The sequence below is a fragment of the Notechis scutatus genome, chromosome 2 (assembly GCF_049901735.1).
Source record: "Notechis scutatus isolate UNSWTSFEM ecotype Mainland chromosome 2, rNotScu1.2, whole genome shotgun sequence".
Classification (NCBI taxonomy): Eukaryota; Metazoa; Chordata; class Lepidosauria; order Squamata; family Elapidae; genus Notechis; species Notechis scutatus.
In genome coordinates this window covers 226,108,079-226,128,827 of record NC_142010.1, presented here as the reverse complement: position 1 = coordinate 226,128,827, position 20,749 = coordinate 226,108,079, and the positions used below count along the sequence as shown (strand labels likewise).

General features: G+C 34.5%; 1 protein-coding gene across 1 annotated transcript in view; it reads right to left on the bottom strand.

The window, feature by feature from the left end:
- Positions 1-688: 688 nt before the first annotated feature.
- KIAA0825 (KIAA0825 ortholog) overlaps positions 689-20,749 on the bottom strand; it is a 160,424-nt gene continuing 140,363 nt past the window's right edge. Inside the window, exon 20 of the mRNA XM_026672456.2 lies at positions 689-868. Coding sequence (XP_026528241.2) covers positions 760-868 — 109 coding nt within the window. The 3' untranslated portion in view covers positions 689-759. The remainder of the gene's footprint in view (positions 869-20,749) is intronic.

The window sequence follows — 20,749 nt, the reverse complement described above, 5'->3', positions numbered from 1 at the left end:
ATGGTTGTATGTTGAAGACTATATGTAAAAAGAAATGTGTGAATCTAACTATGCTGATAGTCTTTGTTTAGGGAACTACAACCGAGACTAGCAATGGTTGCTAAATGAAGCAGTTGCTAAGTGAAACTGAATGTGCTTATGTTTGTACTTCATCTTTCCTTTGCTTTACAGATCTGTAAAGGTTGTAAATGTGAACATTAATCAGAAAGTTACTTTTTATCACTCCGATAACTCTGAATGGTTGCTAAATAAGGACTACTGTAATGGTAATGCCAGCAAATCAAGCAAAGCAATTCATCTGTCATTTCTACTTTTGCTTCCAATACATATGCAGCTATCTAGAAAATATTCAGAAAAGGACCTAGAATAGTGATATTTAGCTAAAAACATAGAAGAGACAAGAAAAGGTTCATGTTTAAGATATGCTTTCTAACTATTCAAAAAGTGGTAAATGTAACAGATTTAAAGTATGTATGGATTCTACTATAGATTTTAGTATATTATGCAATTTACATTTATATTAACAATTGTTAAAACTATTTTTCTCATCTTGCAAATGACAAAATATTACTATAAAATAATTAAGAAACCCATTTATAAAATATAAGATGCAGCTGTTTCCTAGAAAATACCAATAAAATAGAATATGTACAAATTATGTAGTTGAGGTTGTTGTTGTTTTTGAATGCTCTCTTTCAGAAAAATCTATTTAATTGACATTAAGAATGCATAACTAAAAGATATCCTTATCAGGTTCTATTATTCCTTATCTTCTGAAGTAAGAGAAGGTGGTGTGACATATTTTTGTAATTTCTCTAGCATCGTTCTTTCTTCCTCTTTCAGAGTTTCTTTCTCTTTCATCTCCCATCTGAAATTAAATATATGAGGTATTTATGTTAGTCACACCGGAATAATAAAATTTTAAATTATTGTAGTGCATTATATGAGAACATATTACAATTGTTAGGTTATAATTGAGCATACAATTTTCTTACATTTTTGTACAACCATTTTTTTTTACAAATCTAGCACACCGATATGTACTAAAAAAAAAAACAGTCTCAGAATATTCCACTCTGTAAATTTCTCAATGTTATTATGTTCAGGTTCTCTTCTGAATCTATTTACTAGTGTGTAGAGCTACTACTGAAAATTATAAAAGGAATGTAAACAAAATAGATCAGAATTTGTTCCTCTGTGTTTTGGTGCCTGTTTTGGTGCAAACAAATAATACATTCTGAGCTTTCTACATCTCTGTGCACTAGAAGCCTCTTATCCCTACAGTAATTACAGACAGGAGAGATGTCTTAGACACTTATGTCTCAATATAGAGGAGGATATATAAATAGTAAAAACGTCCATCCATGCATTTCTTTGCTGAGTTGCCATTATTAAGCAAAGGTTACTCATTCCAGAATCAGCCAGCTTAAAAAACTCTGCACAGGAGTCAGTTAAGTGTCCATGTTTAGCATTATTATTCTGCACGCTGCTCGACTTCACTTGCTTCTGACCTTTGCAATGTTAGCTACACCAGCATAGTTGTGAGAGATATAATCTTCTGGGTACTCATTTTACCAATTTATTAATAATGCATATATTTTCCTCACTTATTTAATTCGTTGCTGTCAAGGCAGAACAACAAAGAAATACTTGTATATAACCTGCCAGACTTCTCCTGGGCAAGCTGGATTGAACAGATAGAAGAATACAAAGAAACAAGATGGAATAATTTCTGATTTATGAAGCAGCAGCAGCTAAATAGCCCATTATAAAAGAATTTCAGTGACTGCTTTGTTTCAAGTTCTGTTTATGCTGCAAAGTTCAATTTTGTGCTCCTTTTTTGCCAGCTTGCTCTATGTACGGGGCTGGGAGTAACTCTCTCTTGGGTGGAAGGGGCAATTTCCACCTGTCTGTTGTTTTGGTAATGGACAGACTTAGAATCAGATTCTGTGGATTTATTTACTTATTTTAATCAATGTATTAAATATATTTGATTTATTTATCAAATTAAAATTTTATGCTGCCCATCTTCCCTACAAGGTGACTCTAGGCATTTGATTATATGAAAACTAGATTTCACACAAATATCTTGTATGTTAATTTAGAATAAGAGGTACTTGCTCAATGAGTCCATGAAAATTGGGGGAAAGGATGCAACAGAAAAGCAGCAAATAATAATAAAGTCAGAAAATGCAGACAGATATATCACATATCTTCAAAAATTTCACATGAAATACATTAATTTAATAGGCAGAGTTCTTTTTCTACTCCATGGTGTATCACAAAGAATGAATCCCACACGTCTACTAACCATAATATGAATTTATGACTCGGGTGTTTTGAGATCACACATTTAATTTGAAGTATTTATCTTCATAGGCTTCCTGTTTTACACATAACATAAACTATAAACAAAACATTGAAAAAATAAAACATTTAAATGTTTATGAAATTGAATAACACAAATATGGCACTTAGATGCTCCTTATATGTCAAGCTGTTTATCTACTTAAAAACAATAATAAGAGAGTTCAATTCAGTAAGAGAGCTCCATCTTCACTAACAGTTTTCTATACTTGTTGAAAATGTCTATCACTATTTGAATGATAAAAAAATTGATTCCAAAATGAAAACCTAAGAGTTTATCAAGCATAATTTGCATGCTTCTTAGATGTAATTGCATTATTATGTTTAAAGTAATCCAGAAATATAAGAAACTCAGATGCCAAGAAGTTATTTTCATTTGCATAAAACTTAGTATTGAAAGTTCCAGAGATGTCCACAGCAGAAATGTCTTTATTAGCATATCCAAAATATATTACATTATTTTGGCAGCATCAGCTGGCAAGATCGGATCATATACCAACTCAAGTTAGATGAATCTGTTCATTTTAAAATCTTGGCTCTGTGAGCTGAATTGCCAGCTTTCAATTTATATTATTCCAAATTAACAACAATGTGACTTTCAGATAAGTCTATTAAATCTATAACTGGCACATACCTTATTTAGGATTATATTAGCATGTTCAAAGATTAAATTAAATTTGCTGTCCAAATAAATAATAATTTGATCCAAATCTTAGTGATAATATGGAATACTTGGTTTATGATTAAAAGAACAATCATAACAACTCTGAAAATTTATATCCCAGACAATTTTATTTTCATACAAATTGTAGAATTATTTTTTCATAATTTATAGGCATGTTCATATGCCTAAATCTTGTACTCATATGAATCAGATAAAATATGAGCTTCGGTGAAATTAAATTGTGTAATTATTTTTTTATGGTTAAAGAACAAAATCATGTTCTATATGCTGTACATATGTGAATACTGTAAATAGCAATACTATGTGAAAAACAGAAATAGAAAATAAATTATAAGATGTTCAAGTCAATATTCTTATCTGTATGGACTGTGCAGTTAAAGATTTAGCTGGATATACATAGGTTGTAGTTCTGAAAATTTAATAACTCTTATGTTTAATGTCTATGATAAAAGTCCATGTAAAAGGTGCTTCAGAATTCTGTATTTTCTCAGTGCCTGATTCTATGTTTAATTACCAATTCTAGAACAGTTGCACAGTGATCTGCATGGTAGCTGGGTGTGTGTGTTCATATATATTTGCACAAAGGAAGGGCATCAATAGATTTGCACACTACAGAAGAGCATTAATAGAGTACACGCATGTGGGCCCATGCACATACCCCAAAACTCACCACACCAAGCAATGCAATCTGAAAGCTACACAAAAAATATGGCACTATGGACTGTATGAAATAAAAACCAAAAGCCTAATAATTTAATCCAATTTTCTTTTTGAAAATGTACTTGAAGTGAAAAGAGCCAACTTTAAAGAAGTCAGAGGAACAAAACTGCTGCCTTAGGCAATTGCTCTACCTTTCCCTAAAACGATGTAGGGTTACTACCCATGTTTCCCAAAAAATAAGACCCAGTCTTATTTTCTTTTGAGTCCCCAAATAAGCACCAGGTCCTATTTTGGGGGCATGTCTTACCCACTTACCTTAGGATCGCCGCAGCCAGGCCTCCCGCACCCCAACACCTGTCATGCTGCTGCACAAATTCTTCTGCGGCCGCTCACGGCCAGATGCCACATGGTGTATTGTGCCAGTGCCACCACTCGCAGTCCTGCCACAAGAAGCGCCACCGGTGCAATGCGCCACATGTCCTGCCACAAGTGGCCACAGAAGAAGTCGGGCAGCGGCACAACAGGTGTTGGGGCATGGGAGGACTGACTGCAGTGGTCCTAAGGTAAGTAGGTGTGGGGTGTGGGGGGCAGCTTCACTCCCCCATCCCCACCCTAGCTTGATTTTCTTGATTTTCCACTTTCTTTCTCAGATTCTCAGCTTTGGAGGATATAATTTTTGAATTGATATAATTCAAAACAATCAAATGTTAACTAGTTAATAAATTAATTCCCATATCATTTTTGTAGTCATCTTTGCTGTTTTATACTGTTTTATAACAGTATATTCCCAATTCTGAATTCCAATGATATATTCCCAATCCCACAAGTGCAGTTTTTACAAACACATTAAATAAGCCGAAAGCCATCCAATAAGCCAGGGGTGTCAAACTCGCGGCCCGCGAGGCAAATGCATCATGTGCTAGCCCCACCTCTGCCCAGTTTATCGAAGGGGAAAAAAAGTCCCAATACATCACGTGATGATGCCTTGACGACACGAGTTTGACACCCCTGCCATAAGCAAATCGCACCAACATATATTTTAACTGCTTCCATTTGGATCAATTACTTCTGAAACCCTAGTATTTCTTAATATTCTTGAAGCATTTAATTTCACCATTTTTGTAGGGCATTAATACTGATAGCATTTGTTTCAATTCTATTCTTTAATATATCACTACTATTCCACACAAATCTCCAGACTTCAATCTTACAAAACATGATCATGACCAGATGTGCCCATACATACATATTTATGTCTCCTAAACATGATAGTTTTGGTCAATTAAGGATTTCACATAACATTTTTCAGTAAAATAGGAAAAATGAGATTTAGATTATCTGCCTTTGCTATACTTATGTGTCCTACAGAATTCACTGCTAAGAGTAAGAACACTACTAATAAGATTGGGCACTTTTTGCCAGTAAACTACAAGTGAAACTGAAGCCCAAGTAAAGTCCAAGCTTTCTTGCCCATGCTGTGGATGCAAGTTGGGATTTTTGTCTTCACCTTGAAAGCTGAAGTATCTTACAATAGGCTAAATAGACAAATAATAAAAGTTGATGTAAAACATTTTTGCACATTGTCTAAGTTAAATTTTAATTTCTTATATTCTGTTTTTTCAGAATATAAGAGTGATTACATCCCCAATTAATAAGCATATTTTACTAGGTATAGAAAGATAACATTAACACCCATCCCCAAAGCTGAATAATTTAAAACAATGTATTAGAAGGAGTTTTATTAATAGACATTTGAGAGAAACTTCAGAAGATGTTCTATTTAACAGAAATAGCCAGACCTTCTTGAACCCTTCTTGTGATTAATTAGAAAACCTGTCTTACATATTTTTCTCTCAGGTGTAATAACCTTGTTAGACTTTGTCATTAAGAACTGATAAATAAATGCTTGGTTAAACATAAATAACTTGACAGCAGTAGGAAAGAGTGATGCTCTTGGGTGTATACAAGATACCCATGGTTTAATTTTTAACTTACAGGATCAAAAAGTATAGATTATAAAATAAGTTCCAAAATATCAAATTTAGTTTTAATTTGCTAGTAAAAACATCTGAAGAACAGCACTAAAACTATTATAATCTAAAATATTTCAGAATATTATTTCTCTGTGCTGTTTATTTTAAAAACAAAACTATAAAAAAAAATAACACCAAACCAAAATCAATAGATCTGATTATACCCCTTGATTACAGAAAACACAGAGTTTTCTCCATTTTCCTTACTTTTTCTGAAAAAAGCTTTGCTGGATCTGAAGTTAAATTGTTTCATAAATTTCACACCAATTCCTAATGGAAGCTCTACAATTAAAAGCTTTTTTTCTGGGGATTTCTGATGAAGGAAAATCTCTATATTCTTTTTTCTTTTTAATTAAATAATTTTTATTAATTTTCTTTTCTTTTTTACATCGTAAAACATCATGGTATCAACAACGTTCTTGGCATCTATACAAGATTTTGATTTAAATATCATAAGACATTATATTGTGTTTACTATTAAATAATATCTTTAGCTATAATTACTATTCTTATATCTTTATATAGTTTACAAAATTTTATTTTACTTTCTTAAGGGTTGTTTCAATTAACATTTTTGTCTCCCTTCTTGGTTCTGTTTTTTAGCCATTTATACCAATTGTTCCAAATTGTAAAGAATTCAGAGTCATCTTTTCCTTTCAATTTCATTGTTAGCATATTCATCTCATAACTTTCTGTTACTTTGTGTATTATTAGTTCTTCATTAGGGGTATTTGGTGTTTTCCATACCTGCGCAAAGGCTATTCTGGCGGCTGTTATAATATGTAACACTAGGTATTTTACTTCTTTCGGTAGTCTTTCTTTAATAATTCCTAATAGGAAGGATTCCGGTCTGAGCTCAATCTGATAGCCAGTAATCTCTTTTAACCAATTTTTAATTTGGATCCAGTATGTCCTGGCCTCGGGGCACATCCACCACATGTGATAAAATGTACCATCAACTTTTTTGCACTTCCAACATTTAGGACTCATATGGAGTAGATTTTTGCCAATCTTGTTGGGGCTAAATACCATCTGTAAAACATTTTATATGTTTTCTTTGTATGCGGCAGATACTGTTAATTTATAATTTATATTCCATATTTTTTCCCATTCCTCTAATTCTATAGTGTATCCAAAATGCTGTGCCCATGCAATCATTGTACTTTTGACTATTTCCTCTTCCATTTTAAAATCTAATAAATATTTATATATTTTAGTTATAAGTTTTTGTTCTGGTCCCATTAATATTTTATCTAGTTGGTTCTTCCCTTTGTTAAATCCAAAATCTTTTGAGTCTTTTTTATATTTATTTTGAATTTGCAAATATGGCCACCAATCGATTATAATTCCATTTTCTTTCAGTTCTTGGTTTGATTTTAATTTCCCTTGGCTATCTAATAGTTCTTCATAGCTTACCATTTTCCGTCGGTCTAATCTATTTGGATGTATTATGGCTTCCATGGTTGACAGCCATCGTGGGATTTCTGGATAGTGTTTACCTTTGATTTTTTTCCCAAATTTTAATCAATGAATCTCTTATTAGGTGTTGATTGAAATAGGTATGTATATTACTTTTATTTTCCCACAAAAATGCATGCCAACCTATCAAGAGGTCATGTCCTTCTAATGTTAAGATTCTCTTGTCTCTTAATTTAATCCAATCCTTAACCCAACTCAACACCGCTGCCTGATAATAAAGCTCCCATATTCTGGTAGTCCTAGACCGCCTCTGCTCCTATTATCTTGTAATAGTTTCATTTTAATACGTGACCGCTTGCCCAACCAGACAAACTTGGATGTCATTTTATTCAGTTCTATAAAAAAAGATTTCCCTAATTTAATTGGAATCATTTGGAATAGACATATTAATTTTGGTAAGGTATTCATTTTCAACGTTGCTATTCTTCCTAATATAGACAGTTTCAATTTGGCCCATAATTCCAATTCTTTTCTGATTTGCTTAATCAGTTTGACATAATTGTCCTCTTTTAATGATGAACATCTGGGTGATATTGCAGTCCTATTGTATTTTCTAATTCTACTTTCTGCTTTGTTGTACAGTTTTTGACTATCATCTTAGTTTTATTTTTATTTATTTGAAATTCTGCTACTTCCCCAAATTTTTCTATTTGTTGCAACAATATTGGTCCCAAATTCATTGGATCCTCCACTATAAATACCAAATCATCAGCAAATGCCTGAACTTTATATCCCTCATTTCTAATCTTAATTCCATAAATCTCTGGGTTTTGTCTGGTTGCAGCTAGCAACACTTCTAAAGACAAGATAAATAACAGAGGCGATGATGGACACCCTTGTCTCACTCGTTTTGCAATTTCAAAATCTTCAGTACGGTCTCCATTTAATAATACACTTGCTTTTTGATTTGAGTATATTTCTTGTAGTGTTTTTTCTATATTAGTGCCAAAATTCAGCTTTTTAATTTGATATAGCATGAATTTCCAATTAAGATTGTCGAATGCTTTTTGTGTACCTAAAAAAATTAAAGCTGCCTCTTTTTCTGAATGAGCTTAATAGCATTCAATCAAATTTAGTACTGTCCTAATATTGTTTTTTAATTTGTCTATTTGGCAGGAAACCATTCTGGTCTGTGTGTATAAGTTCACTCAAAATTGGTTTCATTCTTTCTGCTAATATTGTCATAAATATCTTATAATCCGTATTTAGTAACGAGATTGGCCTATAGTTCGCAATTAATTGTTGATCAGTGCCATCTTTTGCAATTAAGGAGATGTATGCCTTGGACTAGGACCTCGGAAGTCTAGCTTGGGTTTATGCCTCATTATATAGTCCAGTAATATTGGTTCAAATATTTCAGATAAATTTTTATATAGACCATTTTATATAGACCATTTTATATAGACTGGTAGACCATCCGGGCCTGGTGTTTTATTATTTTTTTGTTTTTGTATCGCCTTTTGTAACTCTGTTAATGTTATTTCTTTATTAAGTACTTCTCTATTTTCTTCTGAGATTGGGCTCAGACCGTTTCCCTCCAAGTAGTATCTAATGTTTTCTTCCCTAACATATTCTTGATTATAAAGCTCGCCAAAATACCTTTGCACAATTCTCTTTTTCTCCTCCATCTGATAATACACTGTCCCTTCCTCATCCTTTAGTTGCTGAATTAATGTTTTCTCTTTCTCTATTTTTAATTTATGGGACAACCACCTTCCTGGTTTATTTGCTGATTCAAAGAAATTATGCTTAAGAGTTTTTAAGTTACGTGCATTTTCCTCAATATCTATCAAATTTAGTTCATGTCTAATCATCCCTATTTCTTTCTTCATTTCCATATTCTTTGGGTCTTTTTGGAGCTCATATTCAAATTTTTTAATCCTTTCTTGTAATTCGTTCTGTTTCTTCCATTTTTTTTCTTAGCTATATAAGCAATTGATATGCCTCTCACGAAGGCCTTTGTAGTGTCCCATAAATTTTGTAAACTAGTATGTTGCTTTAGATTAACCTTAAAGAATGTTTCTAACTCATTTTTCATTCTTGAGATATATTCTTTTTCCTTTGTTATTTGTGAATTTAATATCTATCTCCTTTTCCTTTTACTATGTCCTTTCCATGTAATTTTAACCGGGCTATGGTCAGCCCATATATTAGGCATTGTCTCTACTTCACTAATGTCTTTCTCGATTGCCCCATTAACCCATACCATATCGATTCTGGACGATGATTTTTTTCCTCCATATATCTTCCAAATTGGTCTCATGTGTTAAATCAAAAATTTTTTTGGTAAGATTCTCTTTTTTTCTCTTCCTAGTCCCTTCCATACTAATATAGTCTTTCTTAACATCAACAATGGCATTAAAGTCCCCTATCAAGCAAATATTTTCTTCACCTACACTAATTATTTTATCATACAGTCCCTTATAAAACTTCTTCTGGTTATCATTAGGGGCATATATCCCCACTAATAGTAATTGTTTTTGATGTAAATTAATTTGTATCATTAAAATTCTGCCTTGTTCATCTGCATATTTTTTTTTGCATTTATCCCTTTTTTTACGTAAATTGCTACCCCCCTTTTCTTTTGATCTGCCAATGCTGTAAATAATACACCCAACGTGGGATATTCTAGATATTTTTATGCTGTTTTTGGATATGTACCTCCTGTAGGCATATAATATCAACGTTTTGTTTAGTTAGTTTGGTTAATATTTGTTTCCTCTTGATCTGGGAGTTTAATCCATTGATGTTTATTGAGAGTAATTTAATCTCTTCTTCCATTGTTAATTCTGAGTCTAGCTAAATCTTCTGTTTGTTCTTGCTTCTCTTTGGGGTCTTGTTCTTAGTCCTTCTCTCCTTGGGTATTCTCTCTTTTCTTTGCCTCTCTCTTCTTGGTCCGTTTCCTGTATTCCCTGTTGCTGATCTTCTTGTTGGTCCTCCTGACTCTTGCTTTCTGACTCTTCTTTAATGCTCCCCTCTTCCTCTGTTTCCATCAACTGATCGTAAAGTTCTTGTGCCTTTTCAATACTATCAATTTTTATTCTTCTTTCTTGCCACATCACCAGCATTCCTTCAGGGACCAGCCATCGGAACCAGATGTTTCGTTTATTCAGTAGTATCACCAGAGATCTGTAGTCCTTCCTCAACTCTCTTACCCGCCTCAGAATTTGTTTCAAGGTCGTGATCTCTTTTTCTTTATACACCATCGGCTCGTCCTTTGTGATTCTATATACAATCTCTCTTACATTTTTTCTGGCGAACCTGATGTGGACCTCTCGAGGCAGCTTGTTTTGTCTGGCATAGTTTGTATGGATTCGGTAGACCTCATCTAATTCTTTCACTATTTCCTGCTGGTCCCTTTGCAATGCCTCTGCTATTAAGTGGGACATTATGTCTCCCAGGTCTTTATATTTGGATTCCATTATATTTTGGAACCTCAAATAGAATGCTGCACGTTCCATTTCGAGATGGATAATCGAATCTTCTAAGTCTCTGTTCATCTCGATTACTTTCCTGTCCAACCCTTCCAATCTCTTATCTGTTTGTTCAGCTTTAGTTTCTATATTCTATATTCTTTGTTCATTCTTCTCCAGTGTCTGTTGGATCGTTCCCATCTTCTCTAAATTTTGAATTTTACCCTTCATTTCTCCCATTTCCATCTTCATATCTGTATGGTTATTAACGATTGTCTCTTCCATTTTAAGCATCGGTTCCTGAATAGCTGTTAATGTTGCTTGCATCATCTGCATGTTGGCCACGTTGCTCATCTTTTCTGTATTCAACATTCCTTCTATTGTTTTTTGGCCCGCTGGAGATGCAATAGACATTGATGAACCAGACATCGGTTTTTTTCCCTTTCAGGTTCGCTGTTGTAGTACTGGTCATATTCCTAACTTTATTGTAAATATCTTCCCACTTTATCATTCACTGTTTAGTTTTTCTTTTGTTATTAGTTCTATTCAGTAGTTTCCCTTAGAATATAAATATCTTTTCCCACTTTTGATATTCTAAATTATTCAGATTTGATTCAGTCTTTTATAGAATCTGAAACTAACTGAATCACCAAAATTAAAGAAGATAGAGAAGGGAGAGAGCTAAAGGGATGACAGGAAGGATAATATCAACATGAGAGAAAGAAGAGAGAAAGAGTCTAATATAATATCCTAAAATATACTTGTTGTAAATTGTTCTTATACAACTATTTTATATTACTATATTATGGTATATCAACTGTATTCTTTATCTTTAACTGTAAAGTTCAGTTTCTTTTAAACAATTCTATATTCCACTTCTTATATATATGACCTTACTTATTTCATTAGTTGTAAGTAATCAATCAATCAATAATCATCAAAATAGTATTTCACCAGTTTTCACAGTTTCATATCATTTAAACTTTTAAATTCTTAATAAATTCAATCAAACCTTAATCAAAATGTTATTTCATTAATTATATTCTATGAAAAGAAGTCCAGTAATATTCAATCACTTTCCTTTCCTTGTCCGTTCACGTTTTGTTTAGTCACAGTCTGTTACATCAGCTTCTCTTCTCTCTGTATAATCTCAAAATGTCACTTCCGTTCTCGGGTTTAGTCCTGTCTCTTACTTTTTTCCACTGTTCTTCTTCATTTACAAGTCACAGATCCATCAGATTAAACTCCAAATTCCTAGATAATCAGTCTAAATCAACTCCAAATTTTTCAGAACAAGTCCAAAACATCAGTCAATCTTTAATCAACTAAATCGGCTTTGATCTCTGTCTTAAGAGTTCCTTGCTTTCACCGCCGGATCGCCATTTCCCTTCGGACTTCCGTCCTCTTATTTAAGACTCACAATTCTGCCGTCTCTCTCTGCCATTTCTCTCCTCGACTTTCACTTTCCGCTTCCTTCATTCCAAGTTCAATCCATCAATTGATGCCAAAAACGCTGTTCATGCTCTGGTATCTTCCTCATTGGGCTAAAGCGCTGCGACTTCGGTCTGCCATCAAGATGGCCGATCACTCACACGTCAGAGCAAATGAGGTCTCCCTCGAAGCTGTCAACAGCTGCCACTGTCAAACTTCTCCTCAGGCTTCCTCACACCTTCGTCTTCCCCTCCAGGGTCTACATGCCCCTCACCGGGGCCTCCAAACGTGCAGATTGGGGATGAGAGAGCAGAGCTTGCTCTTTTCTCCCCACCCCATGGCAGCGCTGCAACCAGAAGTCCTGGAAAATCTCTATAGTCTTATCAGCCCATGGAAAGAGGTTTCACGAGGATTGCATATATCACAACACAGTATCTATATCTATCAATGGGCACGTCTAGTCAATATCTAGCTTCTATTTGTATTCTATGGTTATTGTGGCCTTGAGGGAATTTTTAAGGACTAAGGCCTGCTGATCATAGTTCCATCCCTCTCCAATTCAGTCCTGAACATGCAATAGATATTATTACATTTACAGAACTATGTTTTTTAGTCAATTAATCCAAAAGCTTCTTGAAATTTTCCCAACACATTCTTTATTTCTGAGTGTTTGTAAACATTGTACCACACAAGGTAATTTTTTTGTGCGTCTCCTCCAAAAAAAATGAACAAATTCCTGGAGGGTTTCAGAAAGGAAATTTCTTCTTTGCTTATTTGATAGCACTTTTACAGCTTTAAGGGATAGTGATTTAGCTTCAGTGGCTTGAATCTGTTTCGGTTTCAAAACATTGCAAAAACTTCATTGTCCCTATTAAATCCACATAGCTAAAAGTGTTCCCTCCAGGTTATCTGGTTGCTTCAGTGTTGCTTGGCAGGCTATATCTTCAGAAATACACTTAAAGGATTTAGCTGCAGATCATAATGTTTCTCAGAATGGAAAGCCTCAGTAGGTAGTAAGGTAATCCAAGGAAAGTGGTCACAACAGAAGAATTCCATTTTATTAATCTACCATAACTGACAACCATTATAGTATCTGAATTAGTAACACTTGAATTCAAATATATGTGTTCTGATCTGATCAGAAGTGACAATAAAAGCTACTAGAAGATCATGCTTCCAAAATACCCAGTATTCTTCTCCAGTGAGTACTTCCTTCTCATTAGGTGGCCAAAGTATTTGAGTTTCAACTTCAGGATCTGCCTTTGTGTGGTGCCCTCCCTATTGGCTGATTGGTGTATTGATGATTGGTGATTGGCTTTGGTTGCTTGTGCTGCCAAGCCCTTGGCTCCTAAATACCTGATAAGCACTCCTGTTGACTGACAAGGGGCTCATTTCCTAGGCTTCAATCATTTCCCTGACTATCTTTGTATCTTCACCGCCAACAATCTTAGTAACTGTGAAATTAAATGTATGGCCTTGTTCATTGAAATGTGAGGTTACCAATGAGTTCAGGTCTCCTTGTTTGACCCGAACATTTATTGCAGGAACACTTGCTTGTGTTCCTGCAATAAATCATATTTACCATTCAAATTAGACAATTTTTAAAAAGCTAAGAAGGAAACAAAAAGACTAGAAATACATCATTTATAGCACCCAATACCTAGATAGCCAGGGATTAACATCCGAGAAACAATTAAGGAAAATATTTGTAACTAACAAGGAGAAAACCACATCCTACCAAAATTGTTAGGGCAAGCTACTGTACATAAATAGGCAGCAAACTCCACACTGATCAGTTTATCTAGTTGGGTAATGAAACATCAGCAGAGAGCACTAAGAACTACACAAACCCAATTCTGAAAGAAAATTCAGACCAGTGAAGGATTGGAGCACAGTAGAGTTTGGGAAGGAAGGATCCCTGGAAAGCAGTCGAGACTTTTGGGCAAAGAAAAGTTGCTGAAAATTAGCTAGCACAGAAAGAATAATCTTAATATACAATAGTCTTTGCTATCTTAATTATTCTGAAAAACAACTAGGCAAAGACCTTAATGTTGGAAGAATGATTATCTATCTACATACATAACCTGTATGTGCAAGTAAATGAAAAGGAGCTATTTTAAGGAAATGTATCTTGCTGTGCTAGGTGTTCCATGTGACACATGAGTAAAAATTGGTACCAAGGGATGGCAATTCCAGCACAGATTGACCATAATAAACTGATGGCAGACAAGATTTGCTTCTTATCCAAGGATTTGTTGTAATTCTGTTAAGATTATAATGGTGACTCCCCTTGCTTTGTGGTGTAATGATCCCATAAAGAAGTGGCTGTGTGACAATTACACTCACCCAAGCATCACAGGTGCTAGAATACCATGTTGCAGGAGAATATGAACAGATGAAAATTGCTGAATACCATTAAGCAATTCTGAGCAAATTGCTTGTGCTTATTTTCCATACTACAATAATCTGTACTAACCTGACCATGCAGTCTTTTTACAACAGGAAGACACTGAAACATTTCTAGCAACTTTCCCCAATGAGGGCACTAATTTCTCTGTGAAACCCATTGAGGAAGCAATGTTACTGAGTGTGGATATCTCTGAACAGTTTGTGGCAGAACTCACTGAGGAGTTCAAAAAGAAGCAGGTGTATTATCATGTGGAATCATTAGTAATAGTTGTTGACCATGTCCTATTGATCTTGGGGGTTGCTCATTGAAGTTATAGAACTCAATATACACCAAGAGCTGAGAATCCAGAATAATTTCTAACATACAAGGAAATGTTTAACCATTTTACTAGTTTTTTGGAATATATACTGTTATGGGGAACAATACAATATAAATTTTTTTTTTTATCAGGAATGACCAAAGAGCTCGGCTCAGAAATCTTACCAGATAGCTTGAGTGAGGCATTGGAAACAACAGAAATTAGCAGCAAACATTAAAAGAGTTGATGTACAATACCAAATTCATTGTAGGCCTTCCTCCACCAATTTATCCTATAGATCTGTGTGCTCTTCCTTGTGTAATGAGCTTGTTCTAACTAGAACCAAAGCAATCCGCGGGAACCATAAGGAGATCTACAGTGCCTCATTAAAAGTAATTTTAATAAGGAAGAATATGAATTCATAACTGAGCAAGTTAATATTGTTATGGTTTGTTTCAGTCATGTGATCAGACTGGATTTGGTATTTTTATCTACCATTGAGTCCTTTCTGGGATAGGCAGATGTGGATGTTTTATGGTGTTAAGGGTATCATCGTAGGGTATATAGGCAGTTTCAAGTAAACAACTGCTCCAGTTGTTTAGGATTACTCCCAAGGTGCCTATTACTATTGCTATTAACTTTGCTTTCTTTTGCCGCAGTCATTCTATTTCTATTTGCAGGTCTTTGTATCCTCCCCGCTAAGGTGACTCTGGGTGGTTATCTAACTATGCTCATGATCGTACCATTTTAAACTGGCAGCCAGCAGTCTAAAGTACATCAACCAACCCCTGGGCCATGGACCAATACCGATCTATGGCCTGTTAGGAACTGGGCTGCAGAAGCAACAGGGGGGAGCGAGGGAAGCTTCATCTGCACATGTGTGGGCTCTAGACTGCACATGAAACCATGCTCCCCAATCCATGGAAAAATTGTATTCTATGAAACCAGTTCCTGATCCCAGAAGGGAACTGCTGACCTATGGAACCATTATCCTTCAGTTTGTGATCTCTGCCTTCAAAATTACTTAAAGGAAGAATGGGAAGGGAAACAAACAACCACCAAAGTTTGGTCACTACTGACAAGGACAGTACTATAGTATTGTCGCTTTCCTCTGTCCCCAAATGGTATTTCTGCTGAATTAGCCTTCCCAAGGGCAATTCTTACATGCTTTTGATAGCAGTACAAGAAAAGCCTCTGGAAGAAACCCCCCCTCATCTCTGCATATTTTTTCTTTTTGTTAAAATATCCCAATCTGTATGGGATTTGAGTTTACCACCTTTGGATCAACAGCTAGAAGCTCTTAACTGTTCTGTTCTTTAAGCAATTGGATTTGAAAATCTTCTTTAAGGGTTTTGCTTAATTCCCTCTTCAGAGCTCTGAGAACCTCAGGGAATAATGGCTGTCAGTCACAGCTTCAACAACTTCCTCTCAGTGTCCTAGCTGTCTTTATCCATTGCTCTGGAATCTGAGCAGCCATGCTTATATTATTCGTGTCACTCCCAGCTCTGTACGTAAGGAGTGGAATCAGGAAGACTATCAGCAGTAGCAGTTGGAATAAACAGGTATGGAGGCAAGTTAAGCCCTAATGCAGCAAAAAAAAATCAGTTTTAAGATAAAACTGGAAGCACCGTACAGCCATAGAAATGCGTAGATGGATGCACTAGAAATAATAGATTTATTGCAACATTCTATGTACAATATGTTTTATATATGATTGAAAAGATACTATGAATAATATATAGTACAAACTTAAATCAATTTTGAACATTTTCTATTTGCATATGGATAAAATATTATATTAACAGTTGTCTGAATGAAAACAAAACAGGTTATTACATATTGGAAAATTATATATATCCCTAAACTGCCAAGTCAATGAAACATACCCACCAAGGGCTTTAAGTAAAGGTAATTGCTCTATGTGTTTACAATTGGTTAATTACTTTACTTTGCCAAAAAAGGTCATTAAAATAATTTTGAGACAGAATTAAGTTTAAGGATTAACTGTATGCTGTATATTCTAAGTAAGTTCCATTTAGCACATTTAATAGATGTAAAAGCTCACAAGTGATGATATAAAGGATAATTTACGCTTGCAATGCATTTTTATCCAATTAATAGATTGCCTGTGTGTTGCATATTTTGCATGACAAAAGAGGTGAATATTAAACTGCCATTCATAATGAAAATGCACTTTGCAAATTAGAAGTGCCGAAACAGAAATTTTTCACCCTGTTTAGGAAATAAACAGTCCTTAACCAATTAAACTGCATTGTAATAATTCTATGATTTATTGCAAGTTGTTTAACTTTCAAAACTTGGCTAACCCATATTAAGGTCACAATCCATCATGTCTTGCTTGGAAAGCCAGCAAATAATGGCTGTTGTATTAGCTGCTTTTGATGATAGTATGAAAGAAGTATTAGCACTTGTCAACAAAACTGCTTACAACATAACATTAGCATGCATGGGCTGCTGTACCTATTTATTATTCTGGCAGCTTCACACATATTGTTACAAGCTTATAAAACATTTTGTTGGGTAGAAACCAATGTACACTGTTGATTTTCTGATAGACTGGCAGCACAAATGTCTAGGCTGACTTAGTTCAGTTTAAGTGTAAATAGAGACAAAAATTTTCAACCTGTTCTCTTATTGATATTGAAAAGTGCTGAATTATTCAGCATCTAACTCTTCTGTTTGTGTCTATCACAGTTATCAATTACCCATCAGTCTACTTGTCAAAACAGAATGGATTAATGTAGCTGAAAACAAGACAAATAAATAGATACTATAACAGGGGTTCAGAGTTGACAAACTGTCAAAGGGAAATCCAGGCAATGACATTTACCATCAAAAGGGGGATAGCTGACTTGAGAGAGCAAACCATACCCTTTCATGAGCCAAGAATGCACTTATCTTATTGTAGTTAAATCTGATTACTGTACTATTACATTGACAATACTGATAAAACAATAGTCAATATAAAAGTAGGTATTCTGTTGTACAAAAATATCTTCAAAATCTTATACAGAATATCTTGTAAATTAAAAAAACGGAGCAATATAAATACAATTTCAATTATTAGGAACAGGTTATGGATCTCTAGGGATAGAATTTTAAAAAGTGCTTGCCAAGATAGAAAAATAACATTCAGCAAACCCAGTCTTACCTCCATTCTGATCTTCAGAGAACAAAGCACTTAGTTTGATGCCATTATTTCTAAATATCATAGGATAAAACCATATAATTTGATTTCTTCAGGAGAAAGGTTAGTAATAACTACTAATTTAAGTTTCGTTTTGGATTGCTGTAAAGATTTTCTTTTACTAATGTTTCCCAGACCAGTTTAAAATAATTATAATCACTAAATTCTTGAACCACTACAGAACAATTGCTTCAGGTTAACAATATTTTCATTTATTATTATTATTCTGCAAAGTCAATGCACTAGCACCTATTGGTATCTCATACAGCTTCTTTGGAAAAATGAACACTTTTAATTTAATGAACTTTTAAAAATGTATATCTTAACATTTCACATGTTAAAATAGTTATTCTTAGATAAATGTGTATATAATTGCACCTTTTATCTTTTTAAAGAAGCTAATAAATTATTACAGTGCTCTATAGTTTAATACCATTAACATGATTTTTTGACAAATGCCAAATCATTTCATTTTGTGGAATTAACAGCCAGAATCAGCTAATTTAAACATGGAGATACTAAGTAAGAGGAGGAAGATTATAAAGAAATGAATGGACAATCAGGTTTGCTAGATGTGATAAATGTTAAAAACTGTTTATAAAACTGCTATATCTGCTGGAATGGGGTTATGTCAAGCTTGTGTGGTCTGCTTTATTAGTTCTATGCAAAACAAAAATATATAGATACACACACACACACACACACACACACACACACACACACACAAACATAGGCTATATCTTTGATCCCATAACAATTAGAATATTTAGTTAGAAAGAATACGCAATCTATTCCTGTCAAGAAATATATAAATTGTTGAATTCCAAATTAGGGATATCACATCATCCTTGCAGAGGAGAAACAGTACTCCAGATTTCACACGGAAATTGATCCAACAGTGACTGAGGTGACCATTACATTTCACATCTATAGACAAAAACTTGCTACATTGAAGACTCTACTATCTGCATCTAAAATATATTTTGTGAACTGTTAGGATGGGGATACCTTCATCCTTTCCCTGTCACATTGAGTTTCCTCTTACTCCTCTAAATTTCTTTCTCCTAGGAATCCTCCTCTTGACTACATTCTATTATGTTGTTTCCTCAGCTACAGCTCTGAATAAGCACCAAATGGATGTTGCTCTTCAGTTGCAGCCTTAGGTGATAATGTGCAAGATGGCTGGACCATTATCCGTCCTATAACCCATAAATTCAGGTACTCATCCCACCCATCCACTCACCTACTCACCCACCCAGACAGACAGGCAGGGAAAAGAATGGCCTCACAGGAAGAGTCCCAGCACATTGTCAGGTATAGAAATAGAAATAGCACTTAGATGTATATACCACTCCTAGTGCTGTACAGCACTCTCTAAATGATTTACAGAGTCAGCATATTGCCCCCAACAATCTGGGTCCTCATTTTACTGTCCTTGGAAGAATGGAAGGTTGAATCAACTTTAAGACAGTCAGTATCAAACCCCTGGCAATCTGTGGGTCTGAAAATTACAGGGGAAATTGCATGCATCTCTGTGATTGAAGCAAACAAAAACAGTTTTCTCATTCTTTGCCCAGATTTAGATATTTTAAGTGAGCTAAATAAATTTGCTAGTTAGGAATTTCTCAAAGGCAAAGAAATTCCTGGACGGCTCAATCAATGAATTTAATTACATCATAAATGAAGTAATAATCCATTATACATCTAATTGATAATACTATTTAATGGTTACTTCTGTGCAGTTATGAACAGGCCTTGCTACTTTATCCTGCCTATGTGAGCCCTACATTTTAGACAACTATCTTTATCATAAAGTGAATCCACATGTATGTTTTATTGAAATATACAATAAATCTATGCCCAATTCTGAACCAAGTCTAAAAGGTAGACTTATTATTCCAATAGTTTACAGAATTGAGAGGCAATTGCCATAAAGTGTTTTTAATCTCAAATCTTATTGGCCTTACATTCTCCCCTGAATTTTTGTATAGATCCCTTATTTTTTATCTCCACCATTGGGCAATCATGTTCTATACTTTTTACCAGTTCCGGCCTTCCTGATATGTTAAAGAAAAACAACTACGAAGGGTAGATATAAAACTTGAGATTAAACTAGGCTTTTCTGCCTGCAAAGCAGACGTTCTTCAGCAGACTGGGTTACAGTCAGTGGTGGGATTCAATTTTTTTTTACTCCGGTTCTGTGGATATGGCTTGGTGGGCATGGCAAGGGAAGGATACTGTAAAATCTCCAGTCAGAGGTGGTATTTGCCGGTTCTCTGAACTACTCAAAATTTCCGCTACCAGTTCTCCAGAACTGGTCAGAACCTGCTGAATACCACCTCTGGTTACAGATCTTTCCTTCATTTTAGAAACATCAATAAGCACTTAGAAGAAAGAATAATCTACAAGGAACAGCTTTTGCTGCATGGACATATTGATACACTTGTCCACAGAGTAGTCTCTTTATTTTCAGAAGTGGGGCTCTCTAGTCCCACTAGCTAGTCATAGACTCCACAATTTGGACCAGAATTTCATTCACTAGGTAATACAGTCATTAAGTAAGGCATAATGTGACCAGACTCAATTTTATAACCATTTTAACCATGGTCATTAAGCAAATCACATAGTTATTAAATGATTCAACAAATGATGTTTGTCAGAAGCTGATTGCTAAAGTTTCAAATTATGATCACATGAGTCCAAGTTGCTGCAGTTGTATAAATGCAACCTAGTCACCAAATGTCTGAATTGGATCACAAGCCTGC